This window comes from Bombina bombina, chromosome 3 (assembly GCF_027579735.1).
Source record: "Bombina bombina isolate aBomBom1 chromosome 3, aBomBom1.pri, whole genome shotgun sequence".
NCBI classification, from domain to species: Eukaryota; Metazoa; Chordata; class Amphibia; order Anura; family Bombinatoridae; genus Bombina; species Bombina bombina.
Window position 1 is genome coordinate 28,524,971 of NC_069501.1, and position 20,693 is coordinate 28,545,663.

Here is a 20,693-nt window from a genome sequence, read left to right on the forward strand (position 1 = left end):
AAATCTGCAGTGCAGAAATATTTACAGAATTAGGCAGGAATTAGAGAGACAATTTTATTTACGCTCATGTTCAGCCCATTTTTAGGCTTTGTATTTTGTACTTATAAGTATGAATCTCTATATTTCTTTGCACATCCAGTGTACTCAAATTACGATTTACATTGTGTCTATTTAATACAATTTATTCCTGTTTAATTTACATACAAATTATACATTTTTGATCAAATCTAATTTTTGGTGAAGAATTTTGTTACGATTTTTGATGCACCTTAACAATACAATTTTTTCCTGTGTATTTTTATGCAAATGGTTCAATTATTCATTTACTATGATATTTAAATTACAAATTTCCTTTTGTAACGTATGCATCTCCTTCCCATACAGAAATGCAGTATACGCCCCTTAGCAAGACACCTTGTTTTCAGGGTAAATAGTGGCTTTATAGAATTCTATCAGGGAAATAGAAGGACTGGCGCATATTCTTATAGAATCTCACCAGCCCAGAGAGCTAAAGAGAATCGGCCCCTTAGTAATCAGCTTTAAAGGTTTATTCTTATGAATTGATAAAATACCAATTTCATAATTCACAAAGAGTTTTCTAATTGCAGAAAATGATATTGCAGTTCAGGAGGTGTAGACAGAATTACCTTTCATAAGCAAGAACTGTACCAGGTCTGATTCTCTTCTCCTCTGGAAGAACTGCAAGTTACCCTCCCTACTTCTCAACTGTTAAGGGTGCCGGAGTGAGCATTTACAGCCTCAATGAGGTTGCTATTATATTTTTCCACAGCTTAGACAAGGTTACTTGACCGTCTTTGTAAGCAAGTGGTCTTTAAGATTTCGCTCCCCCTGGATGCATGAACCAGGGTAAAACAGTCAGGTAATGTCTGGAGCCCCCTAAGGATTGGAATACCTACTACACTCTAGCAGCGGGAGGTCCCGGACTTTGTTGATGTGTGAGATGTTGAGGGGAGTGATGACCAGGTTGCTGGCAATAAGCAGATACTGCAGGTGGTGGCCTATAGTGCCCTCCCCTCCTTTACAGAAGGTCATGAAATCTCCGGAAACCTCATTGCCTCTGTTTGGGCAGAGAGTGCTCCAAGCAGCCTCCAGTAGGGCCACTGACATCTGGCTGTTCTGAGTAGTTAGGGGCTCACTTGCCTCCATTCTATGTTAAAAGTGGAGCACAAAATATCACTTTCGCGTAAGCAATATTTGCACTTCACTGAGTAATACCAGCGTGCGCAAATGTGCATTGTTATTAGAAGTTAGCCGCATTGCTAAGAAGTATTGCGGTCACGAGAGCGCACTTCTAATGGGAGCACAGTTCGTATGCCGTGACACGGCATAAAAATGCAGCGCAGCAAAGTGGGTAAGTTGTGCAGCGATGGCAGCACACATATTAACACATAAATATATGCACAGTATATAAGCATATACCTGTATATTAACAGCCAGGGAACACACAGCTCCCATAGGGGCATATGTATCAAGCTCCGAATGCTTGATGCCCCGTGTTTCTGGTGAGCCTGCAGGATCGCCAGAAACAGCAGTTATGAAGAAGCGGTCACAAAGACCGCTGCTCCATAACCTGTCCGCCTGCTCTGAGCAGGCAGACAGGAATCGCCAGAAATCAACCTGATCGAGTACGATTGGGTTGATTGACACCTCCCTGCTGGTGGCCTATTGGCCGCGAGTCTGCAGGGGGCGGCGTTGCACCAGCAGCTCTTGTGAGCTGCTGGTGCAATGCTGAATACGGCGAGCGTATTGCTCGCCGTATTCAGCGAGGTCTGGCGGACCTGATCCGCAGTGTCGGATCAGGTCCGACAGACCTTGATACATATGCCCCATAGACTGCAAAGTAAAGGCACTTTTCAGTGCTATTTTTTCTTACACCCCTGACTGCCATCTTTAGCCCCCAAAATACTGCAAAGTGCAGTTACTTTATTAAAAAATAAAGATGCTGTTTTTTTTTTTTTTTAAATAAAGTATTTTACACTTGATTTTGGGGGCATTTGGGGCACATTTATAAAATTTACCAGAGATCTCATCCCTGGTTAATTTTAGAAGCGCTAATTGCTGCCGCAAGCTCGTTGGAGTATTAACCAGCCAATTGTAATGCCCGTTTGCTGGCCGCAATAAATTAGCGCTCCACTTGTAGTCTAGGTCTTAGTCGGTTATAACGTGTTATTTTTAATAAACGCGACTGGTATCCAGTCTTTCCTTCCACTCTGACGTCTTTGTGTTTTTTCCTTATGGTTGGTAAGTTTATGGGTTTGTGCTAAGGTATCAGAGGTTCTTCACTCTGGGAGTGACCCTACTAGGCCTATAATCCCATAGGTGTTAACTACATAATCCTGAGATTGGGAATTTTCACTTTAACCCTTTGGATGTGAAAGGGCACTGTAACAGCCAAGGGGTTAAATCGGTCACCCTCCCCTGTGATAGTTTTACATACCTGCGATGCCAATGCCGATAATCAGAGCTAAGATAAACAACAGGAGGATTATAATGGCGATCATTCTGCAAAGAACAAAAAAAAAATTACTGTCAACCAAATGTACCAGGGGGTTGTGCTCTCCTTGTCATTAAAGTGATGGAAAACTTTACATGTTTTAAAATCATATATTTCACCTTCAATAGTGCTGCCATTACGAGTTTTGAAAAAGCCGCCTTGTGCCTGCGATATGGTTGCATTGATCTCCATACCGCACAAAATACAAGCGCTGCTCCTTCACGCTTTCCCCATAGACATCAATGGGCAGAGAGTGTTAGAAAAAAAACTAACACCTGCGATCGTGTAATGAAAAGCTCCGTAACGCAACCCCATTGATGTTTATAGGGAAAAAAAAGTTGAGTTTAAACTTAACACCCTAACATAAACCCCACGTCTAAACACCCCTAATCTGCTGCCCCAGACATCGAGGCCACTATAATAAAGTTATTAACCCCTAATCTGCCATCCCGGACATCACCACCACCAAAATAAATGTATTAACCCCTAATCTGCCGCTCCCAATATCGCCATTACTATAATAACGTTATTAACCCCTAATCTGCCATCCTAGACATCACCACCACCAAAATAAATGTATTAACCCCTAGTCTGCCGCTCCCAATATCACCACCACTATAATAAAGTTATTAACCCATATTCCACCGCACCCCAACATCGCCCACAATATCATAAAGATATTAACTTCTATTCCACCACTCCCCGACATCGCCACCATTAAATAAAGTTATTAACCCCTATACCTCTGGCATCCCACATCACTACCACTAAATAAACCTATTAACCCCTAAACTGCCAGTCCCCCACATCACAACAACCTAAATTAAACTATATTAACCTCTAAACCTAACCCTAAAACTAACACCCCCTAACTTTAACATAATTAAAAAAAAAACTAAATTAAAGTTACAATTATTAACTAAATAATTAAAACAAACTTACCTGTGAAATAAAAATAAAACCTAAGCTAGCAATAATATAACTAATAGTTATATTGTAGCTAGCTTAGGTTTTTATTTCACAGGTAAGTTTGTATTTATTTTAACTAGGTAGACTAGTTAGTAAATAGTTATTAACTATTTACTAACTACCTAGTTAAAATAAATACAAACTTGCCTGTTAAATAAAAGTAAAACCTAAGCTGCCCTCAACTAAAACCTAACATTAAAAAAAACAACTAACATTACAAAAAATAAAAAACTACCATTACAAAAATGAACAACCGAAATTATCCAAAACAATAAATATCATTCCTATTCTAATACCCTGTTAAAAAAAAAAACACCCCAAAATAAAAAAACCTTCTCTATAATAAACTACCAAGGGCCCTTAAAAGGGCATTTTGTAGGGCAATGCCCTAAATAAATCAGCTCTTTTCTACAAAAAAACAAACACCCCCTAACAGTATACAAACCCCCACCCCAAACCCACAAAATAAAAATAAAGTTAAACCTAATCCCTTGAAAGGGGATTTGTATGGGCATTGCCCTTTAAAAGGTCATTCAACTCTTTTGCTGCCCATTAAAAATAAAAAAAGTCTATTCTAAAAAAAAACGGAAAAAAAAACATTACACAAAATAATAAACGAATTATCCAAAATAATAAAAATGATTCCTATTCTAATACGCCGTTTTAAAAAGAAACATCCCAAAATAAAAGAACCCTAATCTATAATAAACTACCAATAGCCCTTTTGTAGGGCATTAAAAGGGCCTTTTGTAGGGCAAAACCCACAAAATAAAAAACCTAACTAAAAAACCTAATCTACCCATTGCCCTGAAAAGGGCATTTGTATAGGCATTACCCTTAAAAGGGCATTCAGCTCTTTTTCTTGCCCATGAAAGGGCATTCAGCTCTTTTAAGACAAGCTAAGACCCTAATCTTTAAAAAAAAAAAAAAAAAAAAAAAAAAAAAAAAAACTAACACTAATCCCTCTTTAGGTATTCACAGTTGCTGAAGTCTATCTTGAACAATCTTCATCCCAGCGGTTCCATCTTTACCCAGGTGGCTCCAACTTCATCCATCGATGGACCAGAATCTGCTTCATCCCTGTGGAGGCGGAGCAGTCAATGCACAGAGGCGGAGGTCCAGGCGAAGGTCCAAGTGGAGGTCCAGACGAAGGTCCAGGCATAGGTCTAAGGCGTAGGTCCAGGCAGAGGTCCATCGATCCGATGTGGAAGTCCTCTTCATGCGATCGTCCGCCGCACACTGAGGATTCAAATGCAAGGTACCCCTTTTATACTGGGGGTACCATTGCATTCCTATTGGCTGAAAAATATAAATCAGCCAATAGGAATTAGGGCTGTTAAAATCCTATTGGCTGTTCAAATCATCCCAAAGTATTGATCTAGGCCCATTTTGGTATATTTCATGCCACCATTTCACCGCCAAATGCGATCAAATAAAAAAATATTGTTCACTTTTTCACAAACTTTAGGTTTCTCACAGAAATTATTTACAAACAACTTGTGCAATTATGGCATAAATGGTTGTAAATGCTTCTCTGGGATCCCCTTTGTTCAGAAATAGCAGACATATATGGCTTTGGCGTTGCTTTTTGGTAATTAGAAGGCTGCTAAATGCCACTGCGCACCACACGTGTTTTATGCCCAGCAGTGAAGGGGTTAATTAGGGAGCATGTAGGGAGCTTGTAGAGTTAATTTTAGCTTAAGTGTAGTGTAGTAGACAACCCAAAGTATTGATCTAGGCCCATTTTGGTATATTTAATGCCACCATTTCACCGCCAAATGCGATCAAATTTAAAAAAAACTTAAATTTTTCGCAATTTTTGGTTTCTCACTGAAATTATTTACAAACAGCTTGTGCAATTATGGCACAAATGGTTGTAACTGCTTCTCTGGGATCCCCTTTGTTCAGAAATAGCAGACATATATGACTTTGGCGTTGTTTTCTGGTAATTAGAAGGCAGCTAAATGCTGCTGCGCATCACACGTGTTTTATGGCTAGCAGTGAAGGGGTTAATTAGGTAGTTTGAAGGGAGCTTGCAGGGTTAATTTTAGCTTTAGTGTAGAGATCAGCCTCCCACCTGACACATCAGACCCCCTGATCCCTCCCAAACAGCTCCCTTCCATCCCCCACCCCACAATTGTCCCCGCCATCTTATTGATCCCCCCCAAAACAGCTCTCTAACCCTCCCCATCTGCCTTATTGGCGGCCATCTTGGGTACTGGCAGCTGTCTGCTATTATTTCACAGTCAAAAAAGTGTTGTTTTTTTTAAATCTACACTACTGTTACACCAGATATGAGTGGTGGCACTGGGCAAGTGGGCACAGTATACGCTGTGAGCCTGACACACACGCTGGCAGGCAGGCAACTGCAATTAGATTACACAGGGGAAAAAAAAAAGCAGACTGATGTTCTAGCCCTAAAAAGGGCTTTTTGGGGTGCTGTCCTTACAGCAGAGATCAGATGAGTCCTTCAGGACTGTAATGGACACTGAATACACTAGCCTAGCTATCGATTTCCCTATTAAATCAGCAGCAGCTACACTGTCCCTCCTCTCACTAAGAATGCAGCTTCCGTATGAATCTAAAATGGATGCTGTCCAGGAGGTGGGAGGGTCTGGGAGGGAGGGTCTGCTGCTGATTGGCTGGAATGTGTCTGCTGACTGTGAGGTACAGGGTCAAAGTTTACTCAATGATGACAAATAGGGGGCGGATCGAACATCGCATATGTTCGCCCGCCGTGGGGAACGCGAACAAGCTATGTTCTCCGGAAACTATTCGCCGGCGAACTATTCACGACATCACTACCTCTATATAATAAATCAAACCCCACCAACTAAAATAATCAAGTGAGATAAAAAATGCATGTATTCACCCCCCTGTTTCCTGGCCGATAGCGGCAGTTATCAGCATCAGTTGCCAGGGGTGAAAAAACATTCAATAACACTAATAAAATGCACAAATTAGTTTCGGCCCAAGTACTGGCCTTTTTCAATGTGAATAGTAATAAGCAGAAGCCCCAAATACCACCCTTTCACATACAGGCATGCTGCCTGCTATTCACCAATCATGGTGCAGCATCCAGAGCCGCCCCTCATACAGCCTATCTACGCTGTGTGTGGCTGTGGTTTGAGCGTGTGCTGATTTTGTGCATCACGATTGGTGGACAGATTATGACATCACATCACAGAAGACTATGGCCTCTAGTTATGAAGCCGTCTACTTTCCTGCATTCGCCGGCCCAATACGCTCGCCTAAGCTCGCCTACCATTGCTGCCGCGGACCTGAATACGTTCGCCAAAGTTATCAAGAAAGCTGTCAAGAAGCCACGCACCAAGTACGGAGCGACCCCGCCGCAACTCTAATAAATGTATTAACCTCTAAACCGCCGCTTTCGGACCCCGCCGCCACCTACATTATACCTATTAACCCCTAATCTGCCACCCCCAATACCGCCGCCACCTATATTAAAGTTATTAACCCCTATCCTGCAGATCCCGGACCCCGCCGCAACTAAATAAATTGTTTAACCCCTAAACTGCCCCACCCGGAGCCCACCGCCACCTACATTACATTTATTAACCCCTATCCTGCCCCCCACTATACCACCGCCACCTACATTAAACTCATTAACCCCTCAACCGCCGTTCCCGGACCCCGCCGCAACTAAATTAAATGTTTAACCCCTAAACCGCCGCTCCTGGACCCCGCCGCCACCTATATTAAACTTATTAACCCCTATCCTGCCCCCCTATACCACCGCCACCTATATTAAACTTATTAACCCCTAAACCTAAGTCTAACACTAACACTAACACCCCCCTAACTTTAATATTATTTTAATAAATCTAAATAAAACTTACTAATATTAACTAAATTATTCCTATTTAAAAATAAATACTTACTTGTAAAATAAACCCTAAGATAGCTACAATATAATTAATAATTATATTGCAGCTATTTTAGGATTTATTTTTATTTTACAGGCAACTTTGTATTTATTTTAACCAGGTACAATAGTTATTAAATAGTTATTAACTATTTAATAACTACCTAGCTAAAATACTTACAAAATTACCTGTAAAATAAATCCTAACCTAAGTTACAATTAAACCTAACACTACACTATCATTAAATTAATTAAATAAATTAACTACAATTACCTAAAATTAAATCCAATTAAATAAACTAAACTATAGTACAAAAAACAAACAAACACTAAATTACAGAAAATAAAAAAATACAAGATGTTTAAACTAATTACACCTAATCTAAGCCCCCTAATAAAATATTAAAACCCCCCAAAATAAAAAAATGCCCTACCCTATTCTAAATTACAAAGCAATCAGCTCTTTTACCAGCCCTTAAAAGGGCTTTTTGCGGGGCATTGCCCCAAAGTAATCAGCTCTTTTACCTGTAAAAAAAAATACAACCCCCCCAACATTAAAACCTACCACCCACATACTCCTACTCTAACCCACCCAAACGCCCCTTAAAAAAACTAATACTAACCCCATGAAGATCTCCCTACCTTAAGTCGTCTTTACTCAGCCGAGCCGAATTCTTCATCCAAGCGGGGCAAGAAGAGGTCCTCCATCTGGTAGAAGTCTTCATCCAAGCGGGGCAAGAAGAGGTCCTCCATCCGGTAGAAGTTTTCATCCAAGCGGGGTAAGAAGAGGTCCTCCATCCGGTAGAAGCCAATCGGATTGACCTCGCATTCTATTGGCTGTTCCGATCAGCCAATAGAATGCGAGGTCAATCCGATTGGCTGATTGAATCAGCCAATCTGATTTTTCCTACCTTAATTCCGATTGGCTGATAGAATCCTATCAGCCAATTGGAGTTTGAGGGACGCCATCTTGGATGACGTCCCTTAAAGGGACCTTTATTCGTCGTTAGTCCGTCGGGCCAGCAGGATGTTCTGCGTCGGAGGTCTAGAAGATGGAGCAGCGGTTGGATGAAGATAGAAGACACCGCTTGGATGAAGACTTCTACCGGATGGAGGACCTCTTCTGCCCCGCTTGGATGAAGACTTCGGCCGGATGGAGGACCTCTTCTTGCCCCGCTTGGATGAACAATTCGGCTTGGCTGAGTGAAGACGACTCAAGGTAGGGAGATCTTCAGGGGGTCAGTGTTAGTTTTTTTTAAGGGGGGTTTGGGTGGGTTAGAGTAGGGGTATGTGGGTGGTGGGTTTTAATGTTGGGGGGGTTGTATTTTTTTTTACAGGTAAAAGAGCTGATTACTTTGGGGCAATGCCCCGCAAAAAGCCCTTTTAAGGGCTGGTAAAAGAGCTGATTACTTTGTAATTAAGAATAGGGTAGGGCATTTTTTTATTTTGGGGGGCTTTATTATTTTATTAGGGGACTTAGATTAGATGTAATTAGTTTAAACGTCTTGTATTTTTTTTTTCTGTAATTTAGTGTTTGTTTTTTGTACTATAGTTTAGTTTATTTAATTTAATTTAATTTTAGGTAATTGTAGTTAATTTATTTAATTAATTTAATGATAGTGTAGTGTTAGGTTTAATTGTAACTTAGGTTTATTTTACAGGTAATTTTGTAAGTATTTTAGCTAGGTAGTTATTAAATAGTTAATAACTATTTAATAACTATTGTACCTGGTTAAAATAAATACAAAGTTGCCTGTAAAATAAATATAAACCCTGAAATAGCTACAATATAATTATTAGTTATATTGTTGCTATCTTAGGGTTTATTTTACAGGTAAGTATTTATTTTTAAATAGGAATAATTTAGTTAATAATAGTAATTTTTATTTCGATTTATTTAAATAATATTTAAGTTAGGGGGGTATTAGGGTTAGGGTTAGACTTAGGTTTAGGGATTAATAAGTTTAATATAGTGGTGGCGGTATAGGGGGGCAGGATAGGGGTTAATAAATTTAAGATAGGTGGTGGTGGTATAGGGGCAGCAGATTAGGGGTTAATATATTTATTATAGTTGCGGCGGGGTCCGGGAGCGGCGGTTTAGGGGTTAATATATTTATTATAGTTGCGGCAGGGTCCGGGAGCGGCGGTTTAGGGGTTAATATATTTATTATAGTTGCGGCGGGGTCCGGGAGCGGCGGTTTAGGGGTTAATAAGTTTATTTCGTTGCGGCGGGGTCCAGGAGCGGCGGTTTAGGGGTTAATAAGTATAAAGTAGGTGGCTGCGGTGTAGGGGGGGCAGACTCGGGGGACATGTTAGGGTGTTAGGTGCAGACACTTCCCATAGGAATCAATGGGATATCGGGCAGCAGCGAACATGAGCTCTCGCTGCTGTCAGACTCCCATTGATTCCTATGGGATCCGCCGCCTCCAGGGTGGCGGATTGAAAACCAGGTACGCTGGCCCGGAATAGTGGCCAGCGTACCTGGTAGGTATTTGATAACTACCAAAAGTAGTCAGATTGTGCCGAACTTGCGTTCGGAACATCTGTAGTGACATAACCATCGATCTGTGTCAGACTGAGTCCGGCGGATCGTAGGTTACGTCACTAAATTCTACTTTTGCCGGTCTGTAGGGCTTGATAACTACAGCGAATCAACCTCGCCACAAATACGCTGCGTAATTCCAGCGTATTTGTGGTTGACGGCATGATAACTAGAGGCCATAGTGTGTAAACAGACTCTGACAGGATTAGTGTATAACAATACAGTGAAATCCTGGTTAGTAGTACTGTATATGTTCCTGAGTATTACACATATTTGTGCATTTGTTGCAATAGGAGGAAATGGATTACAGGGCACACAGTGATCCTGCAGTATAGAACATGCTGTTACTGACAGTGAACCCTCATATCATACATTTAGCTTGTCCTTGTCATTACACAATGCACACAGTGATTGTCCACACCAACCCTCGCTGCACATAGAGATACTGCGGTATAGAACATTCTATTACTGACAGAGAACCCTCATATCACACATGTAACTAATTATCATTACACAGTGTACACAGTGATTGTCTACACTAACCCTCACTGCACACAGTGATACTGCAGTATAGATCATTCTGTTAATGACAGAGAACTCTCTTATCACAAGATTAGTGTATAACAATGCAGTAAAATCCTGGTTAGTAGTACTGTATATGTTCCTGAGTATTACACATATTTGTGCATTTGTTGCAATGGGAGGAAATGGGTTACAGTGCACACAGTGATACTGCAGTATAGAACATTCTGTTACTGACAGTGAACCCTCATATCATACATTTAGCTTGTTATTGTCATTACGCAGTGTACACAGTGATTGTTTACACTGACCCTTGCTGCCCATTGAGAGACTGCAGTTTAGAAAATTCTATTACAGACAGAGAACCCTCATATAACACATGTAACTTATTGTCATTACACAGTGTACACAGAGATTGTCTACACTAACCCTCGCTGCACACAGCGACACTGCAGTATAGATCATTCTGTCACTGACAGAGAACCCTCTTATCACACATGTAACTTGTAATTGTCGTTCCACACTGTACACAGTGATTGTTTACACTATCCCTTGCTGCACACAGAAATACTGCAATATATAACATTTTATCACTGACAGAGAACCCTCATATCACACATGTGACCTGTTATTGTCAATAGACAGTGTACACAGTGATTGTTTACACTAACCCTCGCTGCACACAGTGATACTGCAGTATAGAACATTCAGTAACCTGTTATTGTTCACTAAGTTTATATATACACTAGCCTCAATTATGATGTCAATAGGGGGTGGCATTGGGAGTGGAAGATTTATATGTAGCAATCATGATAATAACAGTGTAATCAATGCACACCCTCATCTTAAAATGGCATGTGTGTGCAAGACCCTAGAATAATTATAACAGGTGTCAACCACACTACTCATAAATCAAAATTATTAGATGTGCAAATTGAATAATAAATCAGTATAGAAATGTATCTAGAATAGAATTCAGATATCAGGAATGGTAGTATCCCCCCACTGTACCGCAGTGGAAGGTTCATGCCGTAAAGATAAAATGAACTGATTATCTGATACTTAACATGGTATAGCTACCAACCATCCACTCAAGATAGATCAAATATTTGTTAACCAGGTGGGTGTACAAATAATTACAGAAAAACCCAAAAATTATTAGCTTCATTCATTCCATAAGGCATGATTTAATTTAATCTAAATATCCAATTGGTCTCCTTTTGGAGCAGTATTTGGCAGTTAATATGTGTATTAATCCTCCATTTCTTATGGAATCAATCAATCATAAATTCTTTCTTAATCATGTGTTGACCTTACAGATTCCACAAGGGACAGAACCCCTATATAGTGGTGTTTTTTTGCATTTCTATTGAAGTGGCTTGTAGTGAGACGGTCATTAAGGTTAGGTGCTCTTCTAAAGGTGAATGAGGGTTTTTCTGGTAACAAAGATGTTAGTGGTTCATCTCCCAGTAAAATATGCCAGTGTTTTCTTACAATATCTGACAATATGTCACTTTGATGATTATAGGTGGAGATAAGTGTGTTAGTGTTTGCTTTGTTGTATGCCCTAGCCAATGATTTTTTAGAGTACCCACGTAGTAAAAGTCTTTGTTTTAAATCAAATGCTGCCTTTTTAAATGACTCTAGTGTGGTACTGTTCCTTCTAATTCTCAGATATTCCCCATATGGGAGACCTCTAACAGTTGAGGGGTGATGAAAACTGGATGCGTGTAGGATGTTGTTAGTGGCCGTTGGTTTCCTATAAACATCAGTTTCAAGCTTATTGTCAACCTTTTTAATGGTTAAATCCAAGAATTGCACATTGCGTTCACTAGATGTGAATGTCAAGAAAAGGCCAAAAGGGTTAGCATTGAGTGTTTGAATAAATTCCTCTAATATTTCCCCCGGTCCAGACCATATAAACACAATATCGTCTATATATCTGGACCAATGTGAGTAACTGTACTTTTATCAGACAGTGTTATTATGTGTGTAATTGTACTTTTATCAGATAGTGTTATTATTAGTGTAATTGTACTTTAATCAGACAGTGTTATTATGTGTGTAACTGTACTTTTATCAGACAGTGTTATTATGTGTGTAACTGTACTTTTATCAGACAGTGTTATTATGTGTGTAATTGTACATTTATCAGACAGTGTTATAATGTGTGTAATTGTACATTTTTCAGACAGTGTTATTATGTGTGTAATTGTACTTTTATCAGACAGTGTTATTATGTGTGTAATTGTACATTTATCAGACAGTGTTATAATGTGTGTAATTGTACATTTTTCAGACAGTGTTATTATGTGTGTAATTGTACTTTTATCAGACAGTGTTATTATGTGTGTAATTGTACATTTTTCAGACAGTGTTATTATGTGTGTAATTGTACTTTTATCAGACAGTGTTATTATGTGTGTAACTGTACTTTTATCAGACAGTGTTATTATGTGTGTAATTGTACTTTAATCAGACAGTGTTATTATGTGTGTAATTGTACATTTATCAGACAGTGTTATAATGTGTGTAATTGTACATTTATCAGACAGTGTTATTATGTGTGTAATTGTACATTTATCAGAGAGTGTTATTATGTGTGTAATTGTACATTTATCAGACAGTGTTATAATGTGTGTAATTGTACATTTATCAGACAGTGTTATTATGTGTGTAATTGTACATTTATCAGACAGTGTTATAATGTGTGTAATTGTACATTTTTCAGACAGTGTTATTATGTGTGTAATTGTACATTTATCAGACAGTGTTATAATGTGTGTAATTGTACATTTATCAGAGAGTGTTATTATGTGTGTAATTGTACATTTATCAGACAGTGTTATAATGTGTGTAATTGTACATTTATCAGACGGTGTTATTATGTGTGTAATTGTACATTTATCAGAGAGTGTTATTATGTGTGTAATTGTACATTTATCAGACAGTGTTATAATGTGTGTAATTGTACATTTATCAGAGAGTGTTATTATGTGTGTAATTGTACATTTATCAGACAGTGTTATAATGTGTGTAATTGTACATTTATCAGACGGTGTTATTATGTGTGTAATTGTACATTTATCAGTCAGTGTTATTATGTGTGTAATTGTACATTTATCAGACAGTGTTATTATGAGTGTAATTGTACATTTATTAGACAGTGTTATTATGTGTGTAATTGTACTTTTATCAGACAGTGTTATTATGTGTGTAATTGTTCATTTATCAGACAGTGTTATTATTAGTGTAACTGTACTTTTATCAGACAGTGTTATTATTAGTGTAACTGTAAATGTATCAGACAGTGTTATTATGTGTGTAATTGTACTTTTATCAGACAGTGTTATAATGTGTGTAATTGTACATTTATCAGAGAGTGTTATTATGTGTGTAATTGTACATTTATCAGACAGTGTTATAATGTGTGTAATTGTACATTTATCAGACGGTGTTATTATGTGTGTAATTGTCCATTTATCAGTCAGTGTTATTATGTGTGTAATTGTACATTTATCAGACAGTGTTATTATGAGTGTAATTGTACATTTATTAGACAGTGTTATTATGTGTGTAATTGTACTTTTATCAGACAGTTATTATGTGTGTAATTGTACATGTATCAGACAGTGTTATTATGTGTGTAATTGTACATTTATCAGACAGTGTTATTATTAGTGTAACTGTACTTTTATCAGACAGTGTTATTATTAGTGTAACTGTAAATGTATCAGACAGTGTTATTATGTGTGTAATTGTACTTTTATCAGACAGTGTTATTTTGTGTGTAACTGTACATTTATCAGACAGTGTTATTATTAGTGTAACTGTACTTTTATCAGACAGTGTTATTATGTGTGTAACTGTACATTTATCAGACAGTGTTATTATGTGTGTAACTGTACATTTATTAGACAGTGTTATTATTAGTGTAATTGTACATTTATCAGACAGTGTTATTATGTGTGTAATTGTACTTTTATCAGACAGTGTTATTATTAGTGTAATTGTACATTTATCAGACAGTGTTATTATGTGTGTAACTGTACATTTATTAGACAGTGTTATTATTAGTGTAATTGTACATTTATCAGACAGTGTTATTATGTGTGTAATTGTACTTTTATCAGAAAGTGTTATTATTAGTGTAATTGTACATTTATCAGACAGTGTTATTATGTGTGTAACTGTACATTTATCAGTCAGTGTTATTATGTGTGTTATTGTACATTTATCAGACAGTGTTATTATGTGTGTAACTGTACATTTATCAGACAGTGTTATTATGTGTGTAATTGTACTTTTATCAGATAGTGTTATTACATGTGTAATTGTACATTTATCAGACAGTGTTATTATGTGTGTAATTGTACATTTATCAGACAGTGTTATTATGTGTGTAACTGTACTTTTATCAGACAGTGTTATTATATGTGTAATTGTACATTTATCAGACAGTGTTATTATATGTTTAATTGTACATTTATCAGACAGTGTTATTATATGTGTAATTGTACATTTATCAGACAGTGTTATTATGTGTGTAACTGTACTTTTATCAGACAGTGTTATTATGTGTGTAATTGTACTTTTATCAGACAGTGTTATTATTAGTGTAATTGTACATTTATCAGACAGTGTTATTATGTGTGTAACTGTACATTTATCAGACAGTGTTATTATGTGTGTAACTGTACATTTATCAGACAGTGTTATTATGTGTGTAATTGTACATTTATCAGACAGTGTTATTATGTGTGTAATTGTACATTTATCAGACAGTGTTATTATGTGTGTAACTGTACTTTTATCAGACAATGTTATTATGTGTGTAATTGTACATTTATCAGAAAGTGTTATTATGTGTGTAACTGTACTTTTATCAGACAGTGTTATTATGTGTGTAAATGTACTTTTATTAGACAGTGTTATGATTAGTGTAACTGTACATTTATCAGACAGTGTTATTATGTGTGTAATTGTACATTTATCAGACAGTGTTATTATTAGTGTAATTGTACTTTTATCAGACAGTGTTATTATGTGTGTAATTGTACTTTTATCAGACAGTGTTATTATTAGTGTAACTGTACATTTATCAGACAGTTTTATTATTAGTGTAATTGTACTTTTATCAGACAGTGTTATTATGTGTGTAATTGTACTTTTATCAGACAATGTTATTATGTGAGTAATTGTACTTTGATCAGACAGTGTTATTATTAGTGTAATTGTTCTTTTATCAGACAGTGTTATTATGTGTGTAATTGTACATTTATCAGACAGTGTTATTATGTGAGTAATTGTACATTTATCAGACAGTGTTATTATTAGTGTATTGTACTCTTATCAGACAGTGTTATTATGTGTGTAATTGTACTTTTATCAGAAAGTGTTATTATGTGTGTAATTGTACTTTTATCAGATAGTGTTATTATGTGTGTAATTGTACTTTTATCAGATAGTGTTATTATGTGTGTAATTGTACTCTTATCAGACAGTGTTATTATGTGTGTAATTATACTTTTATCAGATAGTGTTATTATGTGTGTAACTGTACTTTTATCAGACAGTGTTATTGTGTGTGTTATTGTACTTTTATCAGATAGTGTTATTATGTGTGTAACTGTACTTTTATCAGACAGTGTTATTATGTGAGTAATTGTACTTTTATCAGACAGTGTTATTATGTGTGTAATTGTACTTTTATCAGACAGTGTTATTATATGTGTAATTGTACATTTATCAGACAGTGTTATTATGTGTGTAACTGTACTTTTATCAGACAGTGTTATTATGTGTGCAATTGTACTTTTATCAGACAGTGTTATTATTAGTGTAATTGTACATTTATCAGACAGTGTTATTATGTGTGTAATTGTACTTTTATCAGACAGTGTTATTATGTGTGTAACTGTACTTTTATCAGACAGTGTTATTATGTGTGTAATTGTACTTTTATCAGACAGTGTTATTATGTGTGTAATTGTACATTTATCAGACAGTGTTATAATGTGTGTAATTGTACATTTATCAGACAGTGTTATTATGTGTGTAATTGTACATTTATCAGAGAGTGTTATTATGTGTGTAATTGTACATTTATCAGACGGTGTTATAATGTGTGTAATTGTACATTTTTCAGACAGTGTTATTATGTGTGTAATTGTACATTTATCAGACAGTGTTATAATGTGTGTAATTGTACATTTTTCAGACAGTGTTATTATGTGTGTAATTGTACATTTATCAGAGAGTGTTATTATGTGTGTAATTGTACATTTATCAGACAGTGTTATAATGTGTGTAATTGTACATTTATCAGACTGTGTTATTATTTGTGTAATTGTACATTTATCAGTCAGTGTTATTATGTGTGTAATTGTACATTTATCAGACAGTGTTATTATGAGTGTAATTGTACATTTATTAGACAGTGTTATTATGTGTGTAATTGTACTTTTATCAGACAGTGTTATTATGTGTGTAATTGTACATTTATCAGACAGTGTTATTATGTGTGTAATTGTACATTTATCAGACAGTGTTATTATTAGTGTAACTGTACTTTTATCAGACAGTGTTATTATTAGTGTAACTGTACATTTATCAGACAGTTTTATTATTAGTGTAATTGTACTTTTATCAGACAGTGTTATTATGTGTGTAATTGTACTTTTATCAGACAATGTTATTATGTGAGTAATTGTACTTTGATCAGACAGTGTTATTATTAGTGTAATTGTTCTTTTATCAGACAGTGTTATTATGTGTGTAATTGTACATTTATCAGACAGTGTTATTATGTGTGTAATTGTACATTTATCAGACAGTGTTATTATGAGTGTAATTGTACATTTATTAGACAGTGTTATTATGTGTGTAATTGTACTTTTATCAGACAGTGTTATTATGTGTGTAATTGTACATTTATCAGACAGTGTTATTATGTGTGTAATTGTACATTTATCAGACAGTGTTATTATGTGTGTAATTGTACTTTTATCAGACAGTGTTATTATTAGTGTAACTGTACATTTATCAGACAGTTTTATTATTAGTGTAATTGTACTTTTATCAGACAGTGTTATTATGTGTGTAATTGTACTTTTATCAGACAATGTTATTATGTGAGTAATTGTACTTTGATCAGACAGTGTTATTATTAGTGTAATTGTTCTTTTATCAGACAGTGTTATTATGTGTGTAATTGTACATTTATCAGACAGTGTTATTATGTGAGTAATTGTACATTTATCAGACAGTGTTATTATTAGTGTATTGTACTCTTATCAGACAGTGTTATTATGTGTGTAATTGTACTTTTATCAGAAAGTGTTATTATGTGTGTAATTGTACTTTTATCAGATAGTGTTATTATGTGTGTAATTGTACTTTTATCAGATAGTGTTATTATGTGTGTAATTGTACTCTTATCAGACAGTGTTATTATGTGTGTAATTATACTTTTATCAGATAGTGTTATTATGTGTGTAACTGTACTTTTATCAGACAGTGTTATTGCGTGTGTTATTGTACTTTTATCAGATAGTGTTATTATGTGTGTAACTGTACTTTTATCAGACAGTGTTATTATGTGAGTAATTGTACTTTTATCAGACAGTGTTATTATGTGTGTAATTGTACTTTTATCAGACAGTGTTATTATATGTGTAATTGTACATTTATCAGACAGTGTTATTATGTGTGTAACTGTACTTTTATCAGACAGTGTTATTATGTGTGTAATTGTACTTTTATCAGACAGTGTTATTATTAGTGTAATTGTACATTTATCAGACAGTGTTATTATGTGTGTAATTGTACTTTTATCAGACAGTGTTATTATGTGTGTAACTGTACTTTTATCAGACAGTGTTATTATGTGTGTAATTGTACTTTTATCAGACAGTGTTATTATGTGTGTAATTGTACATTTATCAGACAGTGTTATAATGTGTGTAATTGTACATTTATCAGACAGTGTTATTATGTGTGTAATTGTACATTTATCAGAGAGTGTTATTATGTGTGTAATTGTACATTTATCAGACGGTGTTATAATGTGTGTAATTGTACATTTTTCAGACAGTGTTATTATGTGTGTAATTGTACATTTATCAGACAGTGTTATAATGTGTGTAATTGTACATTTTTCAGACAGTGTTATTATGTGTGTAATTGTACATTTATCAGAGAGTGTTATTATGTGTGTAATTGTACATTTATCAGACAGTGTTATAATGTGTGTAATTGTACATTTATCAGACTGTGTTATTATTTGTGTAATTGCACATTTATCAGTCAGTGTTATTATGTGTGTAATTGTACATTTATCAGACAGTGTTATTATGAGTGTAATTGTACATTTATTAGACAGTGTTATTATGTGTGTAATTGTACTTTTATCAGACAGTGTTATTATGTGTGTAATTGTACATTTATCAGACAGTGTTATTATGTGTGTAATTGTACATTTATCAGACAGTGTTATTATTAGTGTAACTGTACTTTTATCAGACAGTGTTATTATTAGTGTAACTGTAAATGTATCAGACAGTGTTATTATGTGTGTAATTGTACTTTTATCAGATAGTGTTATTATGTGTGTAACTGTACTTTTATCAGACAGTGTTATTATGTGTGTAATTGTACTTTTATCAGATAGTGTTATTATGTGTGTAACTGTACTTTTATCAGACAGTGTTATTATATGTGTAATTTTACATTTATCAGACAGTGTTATTATATGTGTAATTTTACATTTATCAGACAGTGTTATTATATGTGTAATTGTACATTTATCAGACAGTGTTATTATGTGTGTAACTGTACTTTTATCAGACAGTGTTATTATGTGTGTAATTGTACTTTTATCAGACAGTGTTATTATTAGTGTAATTGTACATTTATCAGACAGTGTTATTATGTGTGTAACTGTACATTTATCAGACAGTGTTATTATGTGTGTAATTGTACATTTATCAGACAGTGTTATTATGTGTGTAATTGTACATTTATCAGACAGTGTTATTATGTGTGTAACTGTACTTTTATCAGACAGTGTTATTATGTGTGTAATTGTACATTTATCAGAAAGTGTTATTATGTGTGTAACTGTACTTTTATTAGACAGTATTATTATTAGTGTAACTGTACATTTATCAGACAGTGTTATTATTAGTGTAATTGTACTTTTATCAGACAGTGTTATTATGTGTGTAATTGTACTTTTATCAGACAGTGTTATTATTAGTGTAACTGTACATTTATCAGACAGTGTTATTATTAGTGTAATTGTACTTTTATCAGACAGTGTTATTATGTGTGTAATTGTACTTTTATCAGACAATGTTATTATGTGAGTAATTGTACTTTGATCAGACAGTGTTATTATTAGTGTAATTGTTCTTTTATCAGACAGTGTTATTATGTGTGTAATTGTACATTTATCAGACAGTGTTATTATGTGAGTAATTGTACATTTATCAGACAGTGTTATTATTTGTGTAATTGTACTCTTATCAGACAGTGTTATTATGTGTGTAATTGTACTTTTATCAGACAGTGTTATTATGTGTGTAATTGTACTTTTATCAGATAGAGTGTTATTATGTGTGTAATTGTACTTTTATCAGATAGTGTTATTATGTGTGTAATTGTACTCTTATCAGACAGTGTTATTATGTGTGTAATTATACTTTTATCAGATAGTGTTATTATGTGTGTAACTGTACTTTTATCAGACAGTGTTATTATGTGGTAATTGTACTTTTATCAGATAGTGTTATTATGTGTGTAACTGTACTTTTATCAGACAGTGTTATTATGTGTGTAACTGTACTTTTATCAGACAGTGTTATTATGTGAGTAATTGTACTTTTATCAGACAGTGTTATTATGTGTGTAATTGTACTTTTATCAGACAGTGTTATTATGTGTGTAATTGTACTTTTATCAGACAGTGTTATTATGTGAGTAATTGTACTTTTATCAGACAGTGTTATTATGTGTGTAATTGTACTTTTATCAGACAGTGTTATTATTAGTGTAATTGTACTTTTATCAGACAGTGTTATTATGTGAGTAATTGTACATTTATCAGACAGTGTTATTATTAGTGTAATTGTACTTTTATCAGACAGTGTTATTATGTGTGTAACTGTACATTTATCAGACAGTGTTATTATTAGTGTAATTGTACTTTTATAAGACAATGTTATTATGTGTGTAATTGTACTTTTATCAGACAGTGT

At 35.1% G+C, this 20,693-nt stretch overlaps 1 protein-coding gene across 1 annotated transcript in view; it reads right to left on the reverse strand.

The window, feature by feature from the left end:
* LOC128652811 (V-set domain-containing T-cell activation inhibitor 1-like) overlaps positions 1–20,693 on the reverse strand; it is a 178,335-nt gene that overhangs the window by 76,797 nt on the left and 80,845 nt on the right. Inside the window, exon 2 of the mRNA XM_053705762.1 lies at positions 2,459–2,523. Coding sequence (XP_053561737.1) covers positions 2,459–2,523 — 65 coding nt within the window. The remainder of the gene's footprint in view (positions 1–2,458; positions 2,524–20,693) is intronic.